Source organism: Vombatus ursinus, unplaced genomic scaffold (assembly GCF_900497805.2).
Source record: "Vombatus ursinus unplaced genomic scaffold, bare-nosed wombat genome assembly UNPS02000580.1, whole genome shotgun sequence".
Lineage (NCBI taxonomy): Eukaryota > Metazoa > Chordata > Mammalia > Diprotodontia > Vombatidae > Vombatus > Vombatus ursinus.
Genome location: NW_020940358.1, coordinates 11,431,116 through 11,452,787, shown reverse-complemented (window position 1 = coordinate 11,452,787; position 21,672 = coordinate 11,431,116). Strand labels below are relative to the sequence as shown.

The window sequence follows — 21,672 nt, the reverse complement described above, 5'->3', positions numbered from 1 at the left end:
TATCATATTCCAAACCCTCCAATCCTTTAATGTAGAAACTGCAAAGTCCTACTTAATCCTGACTGTGGTTCCTCGATATTTAAACTGTTTCTCTTTGGCTGCAGTATTTTATCCTTGACTTGATAATTCTGGAATTTGGCTACAATATTCCTTGGAGCTTTCATTTTGGGATCGCTTTCTGGAGGTGATTGGTGGATTCTTTCAATGAGTATTTTACCCTCTGGTTCTAGGATATCAGGGCAGTTTTCCTTGATAATTTCTTGACAGATGCTGTCCAGGTTTTCTTTTTATGATGGATTTCAGGTAGTCCAATAATTCTTAAATTGTCTCTTCTGGATCTGTTTTCTAGGCCAGTTGTTTTTCCAATGAGGTATTTTACATTTTCTTCTTTTTTTCATTCTTTTGATTTTGTTTGATTATTTTTCCCGTTTAATTTCATTTTTAAAATTCATTTATTTATTTTTATTTTTCAACATTCACTTTTATAAGATTTTGAGTTCTAAATTTTCTCCCCCTCCCCAAGATTGCATGCAATCTGATGTAGGCTATACATGTACAGTCATATTAAACTCATCTTCACATTAGTCATGTTGTAAAGAAGAATCAGAACCAAAGGGAAAAACCACAAGAAAGAAAGAAAAAAACAAAAAAAAAGAAAACTTGATCTGCATTCAGATTCCATAATTCTCTCTCTGGACGTGAATAGCATTTTCCATCATGAGTTCTTTGAAGTTGTCTTAGATCATTGTGTTGCTGAGAAGATCTGAGTCTATCAAAACTGGTCATCACACAATATTGCTGTTACTATGTACAGTGTTCTCCTGGTTCTGCTCACTTCACTCAGCGTCAGTCTTTGACTGATTCCTGATGTTTCATAGAGTCATTAGCTTCCACTTGCTGAATTCTAATTTTTAAGGAATTATTTTCTTCAGTTAGCATTTGTACCTCCTTTTCTATTTGGCCAATTCTACTTTTTAAGGAGGTGTTTTCTTCAGTGGATTCTCACCTCCCCAATTTGGCCAATTGTATTTTTTAAGGAATTGTTTTCTTCAGTCAATTTTTGTCCTTCCTTTTCTAAGCTGTTGATTCTCTCTTGCATACCTCTCATTTCTTTTCCCAGTTTTACTTCTACCTCTCTTATTTAACTTTTAAACTCCTTCTTGAGCTCTTCCAAGAAGGATTTTGGACTTGAGATCAATTCATATTTCCATTTGCAGTTTTGGATGGAGGTATATTGACAATGTTGTACTCTTCTGAGTTTGTGTTTTGATATTCCCTGTCAATGTAGTAACTTTCTATGGTCAATGTTTGTTTTTGCTTCTTGCTCATCTTTTTGCCTATTTCCTGGCTTTTAAAGTTGATCTCTCCTGCTAGAGCACAGAAGGCACTGTCCTAAGCTTCTTGTGCTGGGGGCAGGTGTCTGGTCACTGGCTTTATGTGCTGGGGCCTCAGGTGCTGGCAGCTAGATGCTATAGATGTGTAGCAGCTTACCTGGTGCTGAGCTGGGTCCTAGTGATGTTTCTGCTGTGTGTTGAGGCCACATAGGGGTTTTTCTGCATTTCCCTAGGGCTATGCTGAAGTACATGGTGGTCTGCCCTCTGGAGGATGCCTATTTACCCTGGGCTATACTGAAGCACATGGAGGTCTGGCCACTGGAGGATGCCTGTTGACCAAGGGCTGTGCCAAAGCATGGGGAGGAACAGCAACTAGATGATGCCTGATTGCCCTGGGCTGTACTAAAACATGTGATGGTTCTTTGAGCTGGAGTCTGCTGGTTCCCCTGGCTATGCTAAGGCAGGTTCTGGTGTTGGAATTTTGCTGCTCCACCACACTGGGGCTCAGGATCTCCCTCTGGTTTGCTGAGGTGGGTCTTGCTGCTGGCTTTCTGGGATACTTCCTGTCCTGGAACGTGCTCCCCTTTTACTCAAGTGAGTTGGACCTTTCTTGTTGATCCTCCAAATTTCCTGGGCTAATAGACTGCTCCACCCTATCTTTTTGCTAGTTCTACTGTTCCAGGATTTGTTCTAGGGTGTTATTTATGTTTGCTCAGAGATAAATATGGGAGAGTAACAGTGATACTACTTACTCCATCATCTTGGCTCCTGGAAGTTCCATTATTCTCTTGGTGCTGCGGCCTTATGCTTTTTTGGGTGAATTGAGTATGTAGCTGACTGGTAGTGTGCTTTGACATTCTTCTGGACAGTTATCAATCATAAGAATATATTGTTTGACTTCGCCTCTGTAGCAGGATAAGCTCTGGGTTTATAAAAAAACTAAAAATGGACTTTTTGTTATGGCCACCATCCTCTTTGCCATCATAATCACCTGGATAACAGTAAAATAAACCTCCTTATATCCCAATATATCCCTGAGAACTCTTGTATGTGCATGCCCAGGACACCAGATATCAGGACAGGGGGCAGTTAGCTATTGTCTTCATTTATGTTCAGTTATGAACCTTTTATGGACCTACCTATCTTTAGATCCTCCATTCAGAATCCAGTTCTTGCCCACCTTGTTCCTTTACAGAATCTCTTACATCAGAAGGCTTCTTAATAATGAGGCAACTTTGTGGCACATTGGATAGAGTATTTACCTAGAGTGGGGAAGACTTGAGTTCAAATCTGGCCTACTTACTAGCTGTCACATTCTGGGCGAGTCACTTAACCTTTGTTTGTTTTAGTTTCCTCAACTGTAAAATGGGGCTAATACTAGCTTCTGTCTCTCAGAGCTGTTGTAAAGACAAACTGAAATAATATTTGTAAAGTGCTTAGCACAGTGTCTGGCACATAGTAGATGCTCAATAAATGCTTGTTTTCTTTCTTTCTATACCCAAGATTTTATTTTTTGCTTTTAATCAGGATAATCTCTTCTACTACCCTTCTCCTTCCAGAGAGTTATATCATATAAAAACAATTTTCTTAAAAAAAAAGGAAGCAGAAAAAAAATCAGCAAAATTAACTAACACATTAAAAATGCTGGATAACATATACAATATCCTACAACTGTGGGTCTTCTATGCTGACAAAGAAGAGGATCAGGTTGTCTTCTCATATCTCCTTTTGGAGGCCATGTTTGTTCATTGTAATTTTGGAGCGCTGATTTTTTAATTGTTTTGTGCCCTCATTAAATATTGCCTTTACTGTTGGAATAGCCTCTGAACTGATCTCTCTGCCTCTAGACTCTCTCTCTTTCTTCTCCCCTCCCATACATCCCATTCATATTGCCAGGCATGGAAGTTTTCCTGACAACAATCCTAATCATTTTATATCACTGCTCAAAAATATTCACTGGCTCCTTGATGACTTTCAGGGTATACAAATGGCTCAAGATTTAGTTAAGGTCAGGCAGGCCATTGGTCCAGAGAGGTGGCTGGTACCAGGGGTCATTGAGGTCAAGGCAAAAAGCTGAACAAAGGGTTTAGTTTGTGTAAGGAGAACAAAGTTTAAGGTAGGTCAAGGCCCTAAGCCAACCTTAAAGGCAGGAGCTCTGATCCATAGGGTCAGAAAGAGCTTCAGGCAATGGCAGTTTACATTTCTGTATGGGGAATAGTTCCCTAACAGTAAAATTGTTCTGACAGCTTCTGAGGGCATACTGAGATTTTCTAACCTCAAAGCCTCAGGCTAACTTAGTTGGTTTAGTCCTGACTGCAATTCTCTGGTTGTTAAAGAGATCCGTTCTCTTTTATGCCTTGCTAGTCACTGTGGAACAGTAGAATCAACATCATCCCTTCAAAAGCTTTTGAGGGGATATATCCACTATGTGGGAGGAGGGAGACTGTCCCCTGACTAGGGATGTCCACATTGTCCTAGCCCCTGGCAGACTAATGGGAATGGGAATTAGGGACACATCACATTTTCTTCAACATAGGACAATTTAGCCTCTCTCTCCTTGTTATTGTTGTTCATCCTTTGTTTTTGAAGAGCACTAATGATATCATAGGTTGATGTCTGGACTTGTGTCTGAATTGGATTTAAGTGAGACAGAGGTGTATAAACTTGTCAGCCTCATTCTCTCTTCCAGAGTCATGAAAGTCCAGTGCAAGACAAAAGTCAAGATAACTCAGGATGCGTCTGGATGCAGTGAATGATTTTGGTGTCTTTGATGTCTGACCAAGCTCCAAGTGCTCCAAAGTACCTGTTTTAGCTGCCTTCATGGCCATTGGAACAAATTGTTCTCATCTACTCATTCCACTGGGGGCTAGACATTTCCCTAACTCACAGATGAATTTGAGGCCTGTTGGTCACCCTCAAGATGGTTTAGCCCATCTACTGAGAGAGTTTTACTTGGGTGTGGCCCCTGGCCATGCTACAGCTTCTTGGAGCCTTGGGACAGAGATATAGACCAATTCTGGGACAACTCTGGCATTGTTATTTTAACCTGGCAATTCACTTCTTTACTCCCTACTTAGGGAGTATCATTCCCAAAGAAAATATGGCCTAAAAATATGATGAACCTAACCAAAATGAGCTTCATAACAGGGATTGTTCAAGTTTTTAGTCCTTTATCATAGATTTATGGATTACTATACACACTAGTAATACCTTTCTCACTTAAATAAAAATCAAATTCTCTAGTCTTTCCAGTTTCTAAACCAGACTGAATTATGTAGATGAAAGCTTTGCAACCTGAAAGTCACAGTCAGATTACTTAAGCATTAAATTAATTGATTCTTCAATTAATCATCATCATCATCATCATCATCATCAGTATTTTTTAACTGCAAGATGGACCACTCAACCATAAATGCTCTGGTATGAGGGCTTACAGAATCCTTTTCAGGGCTGCTCATCCATCTTTGGTGTCCACCTGGCACTCAGTTCTCACCTGTGACTCCAAGAAGCTGTAGCACTGGTAAAACCATCTTTGCAGAAGGGCTAAACCAGGTTGGGGTAACTAGTAGGCCTCAAATCCATCAGTGAGGTAGGGGAATGTCAGTTCAAGCATGTGAAGACTTTCCCCAGTGGATTGTGAGGATGAGAACAGTTTGTTTCAAGGGCCATGAAGGTGACTGAAGCAGGTGCTGTGGAGTGCTTAGAGCTTGGTCAGACATTGAAGATGCCAAGGCCATTCCCTGCATGTAGGATCATCACCAGTTGTCTCGACTTCTGTCTTGCCACTGAACTTTGATGATTTTGGAAGAGAGAGTGAGGCTGATGACTGTGCCTCACTTAACTCTAATTCATCTGAGAATCAAGACATTACACCATTATGTCATTGGTCCTTTTCAAAGACAAAAGATGGAAACAACAACAATAATGGCAGGGATTTGTTCGGTGCTTTGTGTTTTACAAAGCATTTTATATCCTTGATTTCATTTGATCCCTACAAAAACTTTGTGAGATAGGTTCTATAGCTGTTGTCTTATCCATTTTACAAATAAAGAAAATGAGACGCATAAAGGGTGAGGGACTTGTCTAAAGTCACATAGCTAGTAAATAACAGAACTGGGTAGTATTCAAACCTGGATCTTCTGACTGAATCGTAGTGATTTTTCCATTTTGCCACATAATTTAGAAGTCATACCTACATCTATAACAAAAATACTGAGTTTGAAGTCATAAAAATTTAGATAGATAGGCTCATGAACTCTAGGTAGGTTCTTAAAACATCTGTTTCTGTCATATAGACAGATCAGTTCCTTGAAGTAGTTAACAAACAGAAGTCCGGACTGATGTTGGGCATGTGTGTAGGACTAATAAAACATTTTATTACTGTAATGTGTTCTACTGAGAATCTTTTATGCTGCCCTTTCTGGCTTCCATGTCATGCCATGACTGTGATAAACGAGAGAGAGAGAGAGAGAGAGAGAGAGAGAGAGAGAGAGAGAGATGGACAGAGAGAGGAGAGAGAGAGAGCTGCTCACGTGTTACTAGGATGCCATATGATTAATAAAGCATAGCTGTCAGTTGCCAGGTATGGGCAATGCTTTCTGTTACCATATGCTGTGTTCACCCCAGATAGAATAAATTATTAGTGAAATGATTCATTTCAACATGTGCAAATAAGCAACAGGCAGGGTCAAAATGAAGTTTAGAATGCAAACACAATGGAAACACAAAGTTCTGAAACTGTGTAATATAGCAAACGAGATCTCAGATATCCACGGTGGAAGAAAAAGTACGAATAAGGAAAAGATATCGTTAGGCCAAATAAAGATGCTGAGATCCTGATACAACTTTATGCTGACAATTACATTGAATTCTTCAGTCTCTGTATATTAAAGACACACTTCATTGACATCTATGAAATGTCAAGAGAGCACAAGGAAAGTCCCAGTAGTGAATTTATGGGATGACTGGGATGAGAGTCACATAGGGTCAACAGGAATGTATCTATTGCAATTTTTTTCCATTATTGATGGAAAATCCATGAGATCAAAAATCCACTGGAGTAGATAACTTTGTGTCTATGTGTATGTGTATGTACTCTTGCTACATGACACCTTTTCTCATTCTCTTTTGCATAGGCAACTCCTATTTGTTAGTATGTTGCACCTATCTTGCATCATTCCATTGCCCTTAAGACTCCCTATAATTTTTTTTTTTTGCTTCTGTAGAGATTATGGTTTTCCATGATTTGTTACTATGTAGCTTCACTGGGAAAATATGGGTGTTAAAAGGGTAGGCTTTTACTGCAATGAGCAAATAGTCTACAATCTTTTGAAACACTGCACAGTATCCCAAATGTAGTACAACCTTCTGTTTAATTCTTGGCCCAATTTCTTGTCCACCAATGTTACATGCTAAAATATGTGTAAGCATGTGCATGTATATATCTATACATACATATACATATATACCTGTGGGGTCAATGGGTACAGCACATTTTAGCCCAATATAAGGAAGAGCTCCCTAACCATTAGGGGGGAAAAAAGGAATGAGCTACTTCACAATTTTCTCATTACTAGAGGATTCCTTTATGCAAATTAGTTTCTCCTTCAAACTCTCTCATTGTATTAATGCAACTGCTATTCTTCCACTCACCTAGGTTTGCAACTTGGGTGGCATTTCAAACTCTTTTTTCCTCCCATTCACATGGAAAAAATTGTCGGACCTTATCAGTCCTAACTCCATGGCATCTTTTGCATCCTCCCCTATTCTTTCAGAAGACAACCTCATACTTTAGTGAGAAAATAGAGGCCATTTGCCATGAACTCACTTTCTTCCCTTTTTTGTTGTTAGTGAACCTATTTTACTCTACATTCTTTCCTCTTCTCTTTATCCTATCATGAATCTTGCCCTGTTAAGCCTTGATTACTCTCACTATGCACTTCCTTTGCTCTTATTTAAATGCTGAGGAATGAAGCTAAAGAAAATTGAAAAACCAAACCAAACCAAACCTATACATACTGGGTCTAGTATAAATTTATGTTGCATAATCTCAACTGGGCCTTCAGTATATCAAGGTAATCCTTTTATACTTCCCCAGCTGACTCACTCTCCCACTCATCTAAGCAACTTTCCCAGACTTCTTAATTTTTAGTACTTCTTTGATCTTCCCTTCCCTCCACCCTCTCAGTTGAGAAGCTTAACTCATATTTCACTGAGAAAAAATTGAGTGCCATTTGCTTAGAGTTCTCTTCTCCCCTTCTCTACGTCTCTTATGCAGATGCTTTCTGCTATTATCTCTTTCACCCGTTTCATGTAAGAAGTGACCTTTTTCCTTGCCAAAGCATGATAGCCTATTAATGTTGAGCACACAACCATCATCCCAATTGCCTAAGCTCCCATTTTACCTGTCATTCTGGACTTCGCACTCTCTTTCACTCCCATATCCTATCAATTGTCAAGCCTTGTTACCTCTATCTTCATAATAGTTTTCAAATGTGCCCCCTTCTCTCCTCTGCTAGTTCAGTCACTCTGGTGAAGGCATCCTTACCTCACTGACATCATGCCTGGACAATTGTAATAACCTGTGGTTACTCTCCTTACCTCAAATGTCTCCCTTCTCCAATCCATCTTACACTCGGCTTCTAAATTGGCCTTCAAAAGTGCAGGTCTGATTACCCTCCTATTCAATAAACTCCAATGGCCCCTTATTGCCTCCAGGACTGAAGATAAAATTTCTCTGTTTGGCATTTAAATCCCTTAACAACCTGCCTCCTTGTACCTTTCCATTCTTTTTATACCTTACTGCCCTCCATTTACTTTCTGATCCAGTGACACTAGCACCCTTGTTGTTCACATCATTTTCAAAGCGAAGGGGCATATTTATTATATGTCTTCTGGTTCAGTAGGTGCTGTGGATGGAGAAGGGCTGGTTCTCACCACCACCACCCCTATCAGCCCTTTCCACTCTCTCTAGCCTGTGGACTATAGCTCAGGTTACTGCTCAGCTTGCTTAAGCAGCCCTGGGCTCAGGCTGAGCAGCAGCCTGAGGTCTCGAACTAGGCCACTATTTGTTCTAGTTTTTATGTATTTCTTAACCATTTAACATGTAAAAACCATGATACTTTTAAAATTTAATATTTTATTTCTCCCAATCACATGTAAAAACAATTTTTAAAATTCATTTAAAATTTTTTTGAGTTCCAAATTCTCTCCCTCCCTTCCCTTCCACCCCCACATTGAGAAGGTAAGCAGTTCTATATAGGGTTATACATGTGCATTCATGCAAAACATATTTTCATTTTGGTCATGTTGTGAAAGAAAACAGACCATAAGAAAAATAAAGAAAAAGTATGCTTTGATCTGCATTCAGACTCCATCAGTTTCTTTCTTTAGAGATGGATAACATTTTTCATCATAAATCCTTCAGAATTGTCTTGGATCGTTGTATTGCTGAGAATAGTTAAGTCATTCAGGGTTCATTGTACAATATTGCTCTTACAGTATACAATGTTCTCTTGGTTCTGCTCATTTCACTTTGCATCATTTCATGTAAGTCTTTCCAAGTTCTTTCTGAGAGCATCCTACTTATCATTTCTTATAACACAATAGAATTCTATCACAAACATATTTAACAACTTGTTCAGTCATTCCCTAATTGATGGACTTCCACTCAATTTCCAATTCTTTGCCACCACTAAATGAGCTACTATAAATACTTTTGTACATATGGGTCCTTTTCCTTTTTTTTTTTTTAGATCTCTTTGGGATACAGACCTAGCAGTGGCATTATTTAGTCAAAGGGTATGCATGATTTTATTTGGGCATAGTTCCAAATTGCTCTACAGAATGGTTGAATTAGTAAACCATTTCACCAACAGAGCATTAGTGTTTTTTTTTCCCACATCCCCCAATATTTGTCATTCTCCTTTTCTGTTATATTATCCAATCTGATAAGTATGGGGTGGTAGCTCAGAGTTCCTTTAATTTGCATTTCTCTAATCAATAGTGATTTAGAGCATTTTTTCATGTGACTATAGATAGCTTTGATGATTTCATCTGAAAACTGCTTGTTCATATTCTTTGATAATTTTTTTTTTACTCAGTATGTGGAAAATGTCACAGTAAATGGAGTCCTACAGAAAAGTAATCACCCACTTTAGGAAGCAGTGAGTAGCTTCGTGTTTAATATAGTCAAAAGGAGGCTAGAATCATCACTTGCTAGAAATATTGCATACAAATAGTTGCATATAGGTAGGGTTTGGACTAGATAAGGTCCCTTGCAGAGGTCCCTTTTGAGACTAGCATTCCCTGAATTTCTAATCATCTCTTATCCTTTCTTTAGAGGCTGTGGAATAGAGTGTAAAGGTCACAGAGACACAAAACCTGGTTCAAGTTCCACCTCTGACCCCTACTGGCTATGTCAATCCTATGCATATCCTTCAGTTCTTAGTGCCACAGGAAATTCTAAGACTGTTAAATTGTAGAGAGGGTGGTAATTTGTATAGGTAGAAGGAGTTTTCTTCATTGGAATTCGCTATACTCATGAAATCACAGGCCTAATGCCATCATCCATCAATATATACTTAAATTAAAAATTTGTTTTTAACATTCTTTTCTTTCTTAAATTTTGAGTTCCAAATTCTCTCCATCCTCATACCCACTGAGAAGGCAAGCAATATAATCAGTTATATATGTGAAATCATGCAAAACATTTCCATATTAGCCATATTGCAAAAAAAGTGAGAAACATATACTTCAATTTGCACTCTGTTCATCAGTTCTCTCTCTGGAGGTGGATATTATTTTTTCATCATTAGTACTTTGAGATTGTCTTGGATCATCGTATTGATAAGAGTAGCCAAGTCTTTCATTGTTTTCCAACATTCAACATAATAGTTGTTACCGTGTACAATGTACCATGTACAACCAATTCCTCTTACTTTACTTTGCATCAGTTCATATAATTCTTGCCATGTTTTTTCTTAAACCACTCCCTCATCATTTCTTATAACACAGCAATCCTCCATCACAATCATACGTCACTACTGGTTCAGCCATTTCCCAATTGATGAGCATCTCCTCAATTTCTAATTCTCTCAAGCCACAAAAAGAGCTGCTATAAAAGTTTTTGTACATATATGTTCTTTTCTTTTTTCTTTGTTCTCTTTTGGGATATAGGCCTAGTAGTAGTATTGCTGGCTCAAAGGGTATGCACAGTTTTAGAGCCAGCTGGGCATAATTCCAAATTGTTCTCCAGAATATTTGAACAGGTTCACTTCTCTACCAGTAGTTCAGTAGCATACCTATTTTTCCCACATCCCCTCCAGCATCTGTCATTTCTGATAGGTGTGAGGTATACCTCAGAGTTGTTTTAGTTTGCATTTCTCTAATTAATAGTGAATTAGAGCATTTTTCCCATATAACTATAGATAATTTTTATTTCTTCTACTGAAAACTGCCTGTTTATGTCCTTTTACCATTTATCTATTGGTGAATAGCTCTTATTTTTATAAATTTGACTTAGTTCTATACTCAGTATATATTTGAGAAATGAAGGCTTTATCAAAGAAATTTGCTGTAAAATTTTTTGACAGTACTTCATTTTCTATGGTAACTTTTAGTATAATGTAGCAGCTGATTATCTCTTTTAATTAGGTCTATTTCTGCTTTTGCTTTGTTGATGATCATGATTGCTTACCCCTGCCTTTTTACCTCAGCTGAAGCATATGATATTCTGCTTCAGCGCTTTATTTTAACTCTGTATGTGTCTTTCAAGTGTTTCAAGTCTTATTTAACCTATTGTTGAATTCTGGTTTCTAATTCATTCTGCTATCTGCTTCCATTTTATGAGTGAACTCATCCCATTCACATTTACAGTTATGATTGCAGTGTATTTCCTTTTTATCATCCCCCCTTTTCTCTTATCACCTTCTCCTCCTGTTTCTTGATTGGGCAAGTTATATTTCTACACACAATTGACTGTGTGTATAGTATTTTTCCCTCTTTGTACCAATTCTAATGAAAGAGAGATTCAGGAATGGTCTGTCACTCCCTTTTCCCCCCCTCCATTGTAAAAAGCTCTTCCCTGAGTGATTCTTTTATCTGAGAAAAATTTCTCTTTCTACCTCTCCCTTTCCCCCTTCTTCCAGTACATTTCTCTTTCTCAACCCTACATTACTTCTTTGGAGATCATCTCAACATAATTGACCCATGCTCTCTGTCTATGAAACTTCCTTTTAACTGTCATAATAATTATAAAGTTCTTAGGAGTTGCATGTATCATCTTCCCATATAGGAATATAAAACATTGGAACCTTATTGATTCCCTTATGATATTTCTTTCATATTTAGCTTTTTATGCTTCTCTTGAGTCTTGCATTTGAAAGTCATATTTTCTACTCAGGTCTGGTCTTTTCATCAGGAATGCTTGAAAATTCTCTATTTCATTAAAAATCATTTTTTCCCCCTGAAGGATTATACTCAGCTTTGTCAGATTGTTTGATTGTTTTGCAGTGTGTCATGGAGTCATTAGCTCCCACTTGCTCAATTCTAATTTTTGAGGAATTATTTTCTTCAATGAGATTTTGTGTCTCATTTCCCATTTGGCCAATTCTGTTTTTTAAGGAGTTTTTCTCTTCAATGGATTTTTTTGTGCTTCTTTTACCATTGGACCAATTTAGTTTTTTAAAGTGTTAATTTTCTTCAGTATTTTGGTGCATCTTTTACCAAGCTGTTAATTCCCTTTTTATAATTTTTTTGCATCACTGTCATTTATTTTCCAAATTTTTCTTTTATTATCCTTATCTCTTCAACTCTTTCAGGAATTCTTGGTAGTTTTGGGTCCAATTAGCATTTTTCTTTGAGGGTTTTTAAAACTGTTTTCACATTATGATTATTATTATTATTGAGTTTATTTATGAGTCTTCCCTGCTACCCTAGTGGTTTTTTATAATAAATTTCTTTTTGTTTTTGTTGTTGTTGTTGTTTGCTGATTTTCCCATCCTATTACTTGACTTTGAATTTTATGTTGGGCTCTACTCACCTAGGGGCAGGAAAGCACTGTTCTAAGCTTCACTTTTTTGTGCTACTGTTTTCAGAACTAGTTTTGGGGGTCTGAAAGCTTTTAGTACTTCTAAGGGAATATGATCCTGAGAGAGGCATGGTCACTGTTCTTCTGGTCTGTGCTCTGGTCTTTACCCAGGAAAGGCCCCTGCTCCCCTCTAGGCAGAAGTGCTAGTACTTCTCTTTGCTCTAGAACTGTGACCAGGGTTCCTGCTCCCTTGTGATTGATCATTAGAGATCCTCTCTGCCCTGGAACTGTGATCTAGAACTGTATATAGGCAATAGAGTTGCCAATCAGTCTCAGATGTACCCAGTGCCAGAAAAGGGTCCCCTGTAATCTCTTTCTGACAAGTTGTCTGACCTCCTTATCATCTCTGGGCTGAGAGCTCCTAAAGACTCTGCTATGCTGCTGCAGTCACTGTTGCCACAATTTTAGATAAGCCTTCACCCTGTGTTAGTCTTCTCCTTCTGACCTCTTAAGTTTTCATAGGCCAGAAAAATGTCTCACCTTCACCTTTTGTTGGCTCTGCTGCTTTCAAATTTGATTTGAGGTATTATTTTAATATTGTTTGGAGAGAAATGTTGGGAGAATTCTGCTGGGTGGCCACTCCTGATCTGCCATCTTAGCTCTACATTGGTCAACATACTCTTAATATAAAGCCTTTCTAAAAGGCTTAGCAGGAAACATTTTGAAATTACAAGTACCTTTGCCTAATCTAATTTGGTATAATCTCAATTCATTCCCCCAACAGGTAGGTGTTAGGGGTGGTAGGCCCTAGACGCCTGAGCGGATAGGAACCTCCCTGGGAGTGAGAGCCCCCAATCCCAGAAAGACAGCTCCCTACACGGGGTACGTGTAAGGATGGGATTGGGCGAGACTCTTTGCTCCATACAGGTGGCAGGTTTCGCCCTCGGGGAGGATTGGGGTGGCCACCCGGAAGACAGACCCTATATAGACCAACGCCCCAGCTTGCTCGGGGGATTCCTCCGCAATTAATAAAACATATGCCTCCCGAAGCAGTATCTGACTGAGTCCCTGCCCGCCGTCCCCCGGGGAGGGAATCCGGAGACGTCCGAAGCGGAACCCACCGAGAGGAGCTCGCTCGGGGTCCGGCAAAAGAACCGGACAGCTGGCGCCCGAACAGGGACCTCCGTCCCCGCCGAGCGAGGTAAGCCCCCTTAGCTAAGAGGGGAAGAGTCAGACGCCCTAGGTTTACGGGGCACCTAGAAGTAGACATGGGAAACAGAGTAGTGAAACAGTTTAAGCCGGAGGATACGGGAGTATTAGCATGTCAGATCTTTACGTTGTGTAAGAGTTCAGGCATAAAAATACATATAAAGGAGTGCAGGGCGTGGGTGGAAAAGATCCTGAAAGTCTCCCCTTGGATCGCCCATACAGGGGTAGGTCTAACGGAATGGCAAGTAGTGGGCACCCAAATGTCCTCTTTTCACCACGTGGATCCCGAGTACTTGATACCCCGGGATTTCACTTTGTACGCCACAGTGGCAGCTGCTCTGAAGCCCGAACCGCCTCCGTGCCTAGTGCCACAAGAAGTACAGACGGGGGCCTCACTATGCGGGGAGGGGGAATGGCCACCCCCCCGGGCCCGGAGGGCCTAGAAGGGTTGGAGGAGGGACCCCCTATTTATCCATGGCAAGAGATGCGGGCGCTGCAGATCATAGACAAGCCCCACGCGCCGGCCGCGGCTGCGCTCAAAAACGAAAGTAACACCGAAGAGCCGCTGGCTGTAGAAAAATCGTGCTGCGGGGCCCGCAGCTGCTGTGGCTCTCAGGCTAAGACACCACCAGTACCGGGGGCCCCCTCAGGCCCTCATCGATCTCGGCTCCATCAGGCCATTCATACCGCTTTGGAGCGAGGTGAGGCAGTAGATGAGGAGGACTTAGATCTGTTAACACAAGCTCCCTCCGCCTTCCCCGTGTTTGTACAAGTGGAGAATGGTCAGACAGTCCGAGTACGTCGACCTCTGCCTTACAAATTTATAAAGGACCTTAGGGAGGCTGTAAAGTCTCATGGCGCGGGCTCAGCCTATGTCAAACGACTACTCGCCTCCTCAGTAACAGTAGCAGCGTGGCTCCCAGGTGACTGGGAGGAGACCATGCAGGCTATACTAGATCCGGCTCTTTTCACAGCCTGGGCTGCCTACTGGCGCCGTGAGGCCAAACTTGAGGCAGAACGGCTAGCCCCAGATAACATTGATGAAACCATTAATCAACTGACAGGGTTTGGGGAGTACACAGCTATAGACGCACAATTGCGGTTGCCAGAGGAGGTGATAGCGGGAGTACAACGCTGTGGCCTCGGCGCCCTCGGAAAACTGGCCAAGGGTACCGCTCTCCCCCTCCAACAACTAAAACAGAGGGCCCAGGAAACCGCCTTACAATTTATAAGCAGGGTGCAGACCACGGCAGAGGGGAAGTTTGGCGGTGGGCACGCCACCCAACAATTGATCATCCAGCTAGTTAAGGGAGGGCTCACCCACTCTAAGGGCATCCTGGCGACCCTACCAGCTGACCCCTCACTGGAAGAAATAATTGACAAGGCTCTGGATGAGGGCCCCCCTCAAGACTCATTACAAACGTCAATTCAGACTTTAACAGAGGTGATGTTAGCCAGGGAGAAAGGGGGAAAAGGAGAGCGGCAGGGAAAATGCTACAGCTGTGGAAAGTCCGGGCACTTTCAATCTGAGTGCCGTAGCAAAGACAAACGTTGTATAAAGTGCTTTGTTTGCGGACGCCCGGGACACATAGCGAAGCACTGTAGGATTAAGGGACTAGTCAAGGGGACCAGGCAAGGGCCGGGAAACGGCGACTGGAGCCGGAAAACCGAGGGACCGGCTCCGAGAACCACTTCTTAAATCCCTCGGCGGTTCTGACTTTGAGAGAAGGGAAGGAGTTGGAACCATGGACCACTACATCGGCTGAAGTACCCCCTAGAGATTGGCCACGTCTAATCATAGGCACCGCCCAAGCGCCACAAATTATTGTACATACTCAGGTGCTGAGCCCCCGTCAGACCACTATAACCCTTACCAACCCCCATGCATTCCCGATTCCCCTAAAAGAAGGAGAGCCCATTGCCACCGCCATCTCACTCCCCTGGCTTGATAAGAATTGGCAGGAACCGCAATACCGAAACACTTTTGTAGCTTGGACCCAAGCGATAACTACAGGCAGACCCACCATAGTGGTGGAGGTGGAAGGAAAGAGAATAAGAGGGCTCGTAGATACCGGGGCGGACGTCTCAGTCGTAGCGATGGAAGATTGGGACAGGAATTGGGAACTTTCAGAGGAGGAACTTAACCTCACAGGGGTTTCGGGGGGAACCCGAGCCAAAAAGTCCCGTAGATTCCTGAAATGGAGTCACAAGGGACAGTCAGGGAGATTCCGCCCCCTGTGCCTCCCCATCCCCACGTCATTATGGGGAAGAGATGTGTTGTCCGCCATGGGCGTCACCATTACCACCGACGCTCCGGAAAACCCCTGAGGGCCGCTGGTGGGCCGACACCCATCGCCCTAACATGGCGCACTACTGAACCCGTTTGGGTGGATCAGTGGCCCCTTACCAAGAACAAATTACAGGCCTTAGAAGAAATAGTAAGTGATCTACTTAAAGCCCAACACATTGAGCCCTCCACTAGCTCTTGGAACTCACCAATCTTTGTCATTCAAAAGAAGTCAGGGAAATGGAGAATGCTCATGGATCTGAGGAGGGTAAATGCAGTCTTAGAGCCCATGGGGGCCACCCAACCCGGACTACCAACCCCAGCCGCAGTGCCTAAGGGGTGGCCCTTAGTAGTCATTGATATTAAAGCCTGCTTCTATAGCATCCCCTTGCACCCCAATGATTGTGAGCATTTCGCCTTTAGTGTTCCTTCCATAAATTATCAGGAACCCCACAAGAGATATCAATTCAAAGTCCTTCCACAAGGAATGGCCAACAGTCCCACCCTGTGCCAGATATTCGTAGCGCGCATACTGGCACCAGTCCAGAAGAGACACAAAGGGGCTTTGATCATCCACTACATGGATGATATCCTAGTGGCCGCACCTACCAAACCCGAGGTGTCAGAGTTGCTGGGCCAACTTACTGCTGCCCTGGCCGAACAAGGTTTGAAGGTTGCTCCGGAGAAGATACAAACTGGGCCCCCATATCACTATTTAGGGTACGAGGTCTGGGAGGACAGGGTGAGCAAGCTCCCAAACATTGACACCTCCCAGGTACGTACCCTTAATGACTTTCAAAGGCTAATTGGCGCCATTCAATGGCTCAGGAACACTGCCCCCATTACCAATAACCTCATGAGACCGTTATATAACATCCTCAAAGGGGCCTCCCAGCTCACCTCCCCACGCACGTGGTCCCCCGAAGCCCTAGAGGCCATGCGCCACATTCAAGAGATAGTGAAGGAAGCCACTGTCAGGAGGGTAGATGTCACACTGCCCTTGTATGTCACCTTGGTACACCACCATACCTTGGGGCGGGCTGCCGTTATATTCCAGGTCACGGGACCACTTCAGTGGGTCCATGCGGACCGCCCAAAAGGGAGCCTACCCAGTCGCCTTGAGGCGGATGGCCTCCTCTTACTCAAAGCCTCCTCCCTGGCACGGGTGCTTAGTGGCCAAGAACCACAACTGCTCCTCACCCAGCCCCTGCCTGCGCTACAACAACTCGCCCAGGACAGCGAACCTTGGGCTGTCTTACTCACCTCACTACCGGTTACGCAGGGCACCTTACCCCCATCTATGAGGGGGTGGGTCCAGCTGCCCCTCCGCTACCCTTCCAACCCGGTGATGCAAAACCCCATTCTGGGGTGCAATGTCTTCACTGATGCAACAAAGAAGAATAAGGCTTCCATTTATATCCCCGATAAGCGCCTTCTCAAAGTTCTCCACACCCCCTACACCTCTGCACAGAAAAATGAACTCTTTGCGGTACGGGTGGCGCTCGCTCTCTGTGCCCAAGAACCCTTTAACTTGGTTACTGATAGTTATTATTGCTACTTTGCATTACAACACCTAGCTCTTGCAGATCTGTCCGTTTCCACCTCCGCAATTAGGGAGTTGTTTCAGGATATTCAGGCCTTGCTATTATGCCGTGTACACCCTCTTTATGTACTCCACGTTCGGTCTCATCAGTCCGCCAGTGGCCCCATTTTCTCTGGTAATGATATCGCGGATTCTGCCCTCCAAGCTAATCCATTATTCCTTATGCAGGTGGACCCTCAACAAGCCCATCATGTTTTCCATTTACCTGCAAAAATGCTAGTTTGCCTTTATGGCATCACCAGGGAAGAAGCACGCCGCATAGTACAGCAATGCCGCGCCTGTGTCCCCTTCCGGCCCCCCCCTAGCCAGGCTCCCAGCAACCCCCGGGGCCTCGCACCCAATCAGATTTGGCAGATGGATGTAACCCATTTCCACTCTTCCCTCATACATGTTTGTGTTGACACCTTCTCGGGATTAATAATGGCGTCCCTCCAACCTGGGGAGGCAGCCCGGCATGTGATCGCTCACTGCCTTCACTGTTTTGCCAGTCAGGGCCTCCCGCAGGTTATCAAAACCGACAATGGCCCTGCATATGCTTCCTCCGCTTTCCGATTATTTTGCCTTCGCTTTGGCATTCGGCACATTGCGGGCCTTCCTTACAACCCGACTGGGCAAGCCATCGTAGAACGGGCCAATGGGTCCCTCAAACGCACCCTTATTAAACAAAAAGGGGGAGTGCCAGGGAGGCTCACTGCCGCCCAACTGGCTCAAGCAGTGTTTACGAGGAACTTTTTAATTGAAGGAGAAGACCACATTACCCCTGCCATGAAACAATTGCTCGTGTCCTCAGAAAGTCCACCAGCGCTTCCGCTGGAGACACCAGGTGCAAAGGAATGGGTCACAGTCTGGTGGAAAGACCCTGAAGGCCGGTGGCACGGCCCAAATAGGGTCCTAATAAGGGGAAAGGGGTTTATTTGTATCCAAACAGATCGTGGTCCCCAGTGGCTACCTACGAAAAACACAAGATTGTGCACCGACGAACCGACGAAGAAGGAGACACCGTCAAAAGAGGAGGCGTCGGAAGAACCGCACGGAAAAGAAAAGGAGAATGGATAAGTTGATGTTGCTCCTGGGGCTGCTTGGCAGCCTCCAGGTAACGTCCGGGGCCCATATTCCCCTACTCCGAACCACCAACTCCACACCACCCTATGTGTATTGGACAGTCATCCCAGGGTTTCCCCATGCGGCACCAGCGACATGGGTGGGTGACCCGGTGCCCCTGAGGTTGGCGGGATCAGGCTCCCTGGTCCTGGGCGGCCATAGCAGCCTTGGCCCAGTGGTCGCCAGGGTACTTAATAAGACAGTTACCTGGGAATCAAAGCATCTCCCCATATGCCTGACCAAGGCTGTCTCCGACCCGTGGTGTGCCCAGGTACAGAACATGACCATCAGAGAGACGCCACACGGGCCCCACTCCAACCTTGGTCAGGGGGATTTCTTACATATGTGGGCCATTGCAGCTAAGAATAGATCGGCAGCCTTCCAGCGCTTGCTGCAGGCTGCTGGGAGCAATTGCTCTGGGTCCAATAAGTCCAGGCCGGATGTCCCATGTAACAGGAAGGACTGGCTTAATGCCACCGGCTCACTCTTTGAGAACAGTGACCCTCCATCCTCCCCATTACCCCCTTGTCATCCCACTCCTAACATGTTTGATGTTATGCAAGTATGTTCTACAGGGCATCTGGTGTGGGGACCCGAGTTTAACACAACATTGAAAACTGAGGTGTACTTCATGGATGGATTCCCCGGACCCTACTTTCCTGCCCCCGTACCACACGTGCTGCATAACGCCACCCTGCAGACGCAACTCCACCTGTGGAAGGCCGCCGCTGCTTTCGGAGAGGTCATCCACATGACGGACAATTCCGCCCCTTTAGCGGATAATGCCACGATCAACCGAGCGTGGTTTGACCGCCTCTTTAAAGAAGGATACACATGCACCGAACACCTTCACAAGGGACACTGAAACAACTTCACAATTCATACACAAACTGTCTGAAATATGGACATGTTCCTCCTCTGTGAGAATGCCACCATAACTAACACCTCCCTTGGGCTTAACGTGACTTGCCCAAATGGGGGGAAGCTCACCAACACACTCATGTCCATCAACATAACTAATGAGACCCGGGTGTTCGTGCTCACGACACCCCCTCTGACCTTCTTGCCGGTAGGAACGGACAAGCCTTTTGCCGACTCGGATTTCTTTCGGGCTGTCCTGAACCGGGGTAAGAGGGGCTTTGAAGTGACTGCTGTGGACTTCATTGGGCTAGTGGCCAGTCTGATAGAACAAGTGGAGATTAGCACCCTCTACAAGCGAGTAGGCCTAGTCGAAGATAATCTTAGGGATTTTATGCAGCTCACAACCAAGGCCTGGATTGCCCAACAAGACATTAATAAATTGGTGACCATAGAATTGTTGGCCCTTACATTGGCCGTGCAAGCCTTAGCCACCCTCATACAGGTTAACTCCGTGCTAGAGGGCCTCCCTTGCCATCATGTACTACCCAGGCCAATGTGCATGACGGCCGCCGTGCACAACGCATCCAGGGAGCTGGATGAGGCAATCCGGACCTTGAATGAGCATAGCAATATGTCTGACTATCTCAGACGCCTAGAAGATATAGTACTACAGATAAAGAATGAGACAGACCAATATAAGCAGCAGATACAAAAGGACCATGGCATTCTCCCCGAGTGGTTTAACCAGCTTGAATTGTCTAATTGGCTTAATTATGTACTGAGTATGGGAAGCATGGTTTTCTTTCTCTTGGTCATGTGTATATGCCTCCCCTGCTTGCTATCTTACGTGGTACGGCTTTGGCGTATGGTCTTAGAGCAAGTAAAAGCGGATATATTCCTGCGTAAACAAAAAGGGGGAGTTGTTAGGGGCGGTCGGCCCTAGACGCCTGAGCGGATAGGAACCTCCCTGGGAGTGAGAGCCCCCAATCCCAGAAAGACACGGCTCCCTACACGGGGTACGTGTAAGGATGGGATTGGGCGAGACTCTTTGCTCCATACAGGTGGCAGGTTTCGCCCTTGGGGCGGATTGGGGTGGCCACCCGGAAGACAGACCCTATATAGACCAACGCCCCAGCTTGTTCGGGGGATTCCTCCGCAATTAATAAAACATATGCCTCCCGAAGCAGTGTCTGACTGAGTCCCTGCCCGCCGTCCCCCGGGGAGGGAATCCGGAGACGTCCGAAGCGGAACCCACCAAGAGGAGCTCGCTCGGGGTCCGGCAAAAGAACCGGACAGGTAGGATTTTAGAATAGGGATAAAGAGAGAAAGGAATATACACATTTATTTCGGATAACATTTATAACCTGTTGTTCATGTCTGTTATTCTCATTGAATACATTTTCACATAGTTCTTTAGAAGGGAAAAAATGGTGCTAATCATAATATTTTTCTTTGTTCCAAATTTTCAGGTTGGAATTCTTGTACCTTCCCTACTCTACCTCCTCCAACCTAGGAGAAAGATTGCAGGGAATGTCAAAAGTAAAATATACAATGTCAGCTACTTTTGGAAAAGACTAGTCTGAATTGGAAAACCAAACTCAGACAAGCAACATTCACAAAGTCATGATGTGCTTATTATTAAATGTTTGACTCCTATTATACATTTATATCATGGCACCATGCAATGCCTCAGACTTTAATTCATTAATGCTGAGGTTAGTGCATTATCAGAATTGTAAGAAGACAATTAATTTTCATGGAATTTGCCAATAATTTTTGCTTTAAAATATTGTTTGTGATGTTCAAGGACTATAACACAAGAAAGTCAACAAGTAATTTCCCTTGAAATGTGTTTTAGCCGTTAATAAAGGTGCCCAAATAATTAGCTATATACTATGTCAGACCCTTGGCTTTTATAAAAACATTTAACCTGTGTTCTATTTATTTTTAGACTTCAATTACTATAGCGTTCAAAAAAAAAACCCAAACAAACCATAAATAATGATGAAATTCAATTACTGCAACTTTTCTTTCTTTCTTTTTTTTTTTGTGAGTGGCACTGTGGGGAACTTAAAACTGGAGAACTGACTGAAGTCTTCATTGCTTGTTGAGGTCATACTTTTCTTTATCCAAATTCGCCTATTGAGAAGAATATGAACAACACCGATACACCAAAACCTGTTTACTTAACAAGAATATCAGATCTAAAAGAGACCTTAGAGATTACTTAAACTAATTTCTCCATTTT

At 43.4% G+C, this 21,672-nt stretch overlaps 1 protein-coding gene across 1 annotated transcript in view; it reads left to right on the top strand.

Annotated features, from left to right (window-relative positions):
• The window catches only part of LOC114034689, a 36,121-nt gene extending 16,693 nt beyond the window's left edge, over positions 1-19,428 (top strand). Inside the window, exons 3-5 of the mRNA XM_027850443.1 lie at positions 13,291-13,384; positions 13,429-13,564; positions 18,391-19,428. Coding sequence (XP_027706244.1) covers positions 13,291-13,384; positions 13,429-13,564; positions 18,391-19,428 — 1,268 coding nt within the window. The remainder of the gene's footprint in view (positions 1-13,290; positions 13,385-13,428; positions 13,565-18,390) is intronic.
• The last annotated feature ends 2,244 nt before the right edge of the window (positions 19,429-21,672 follow it).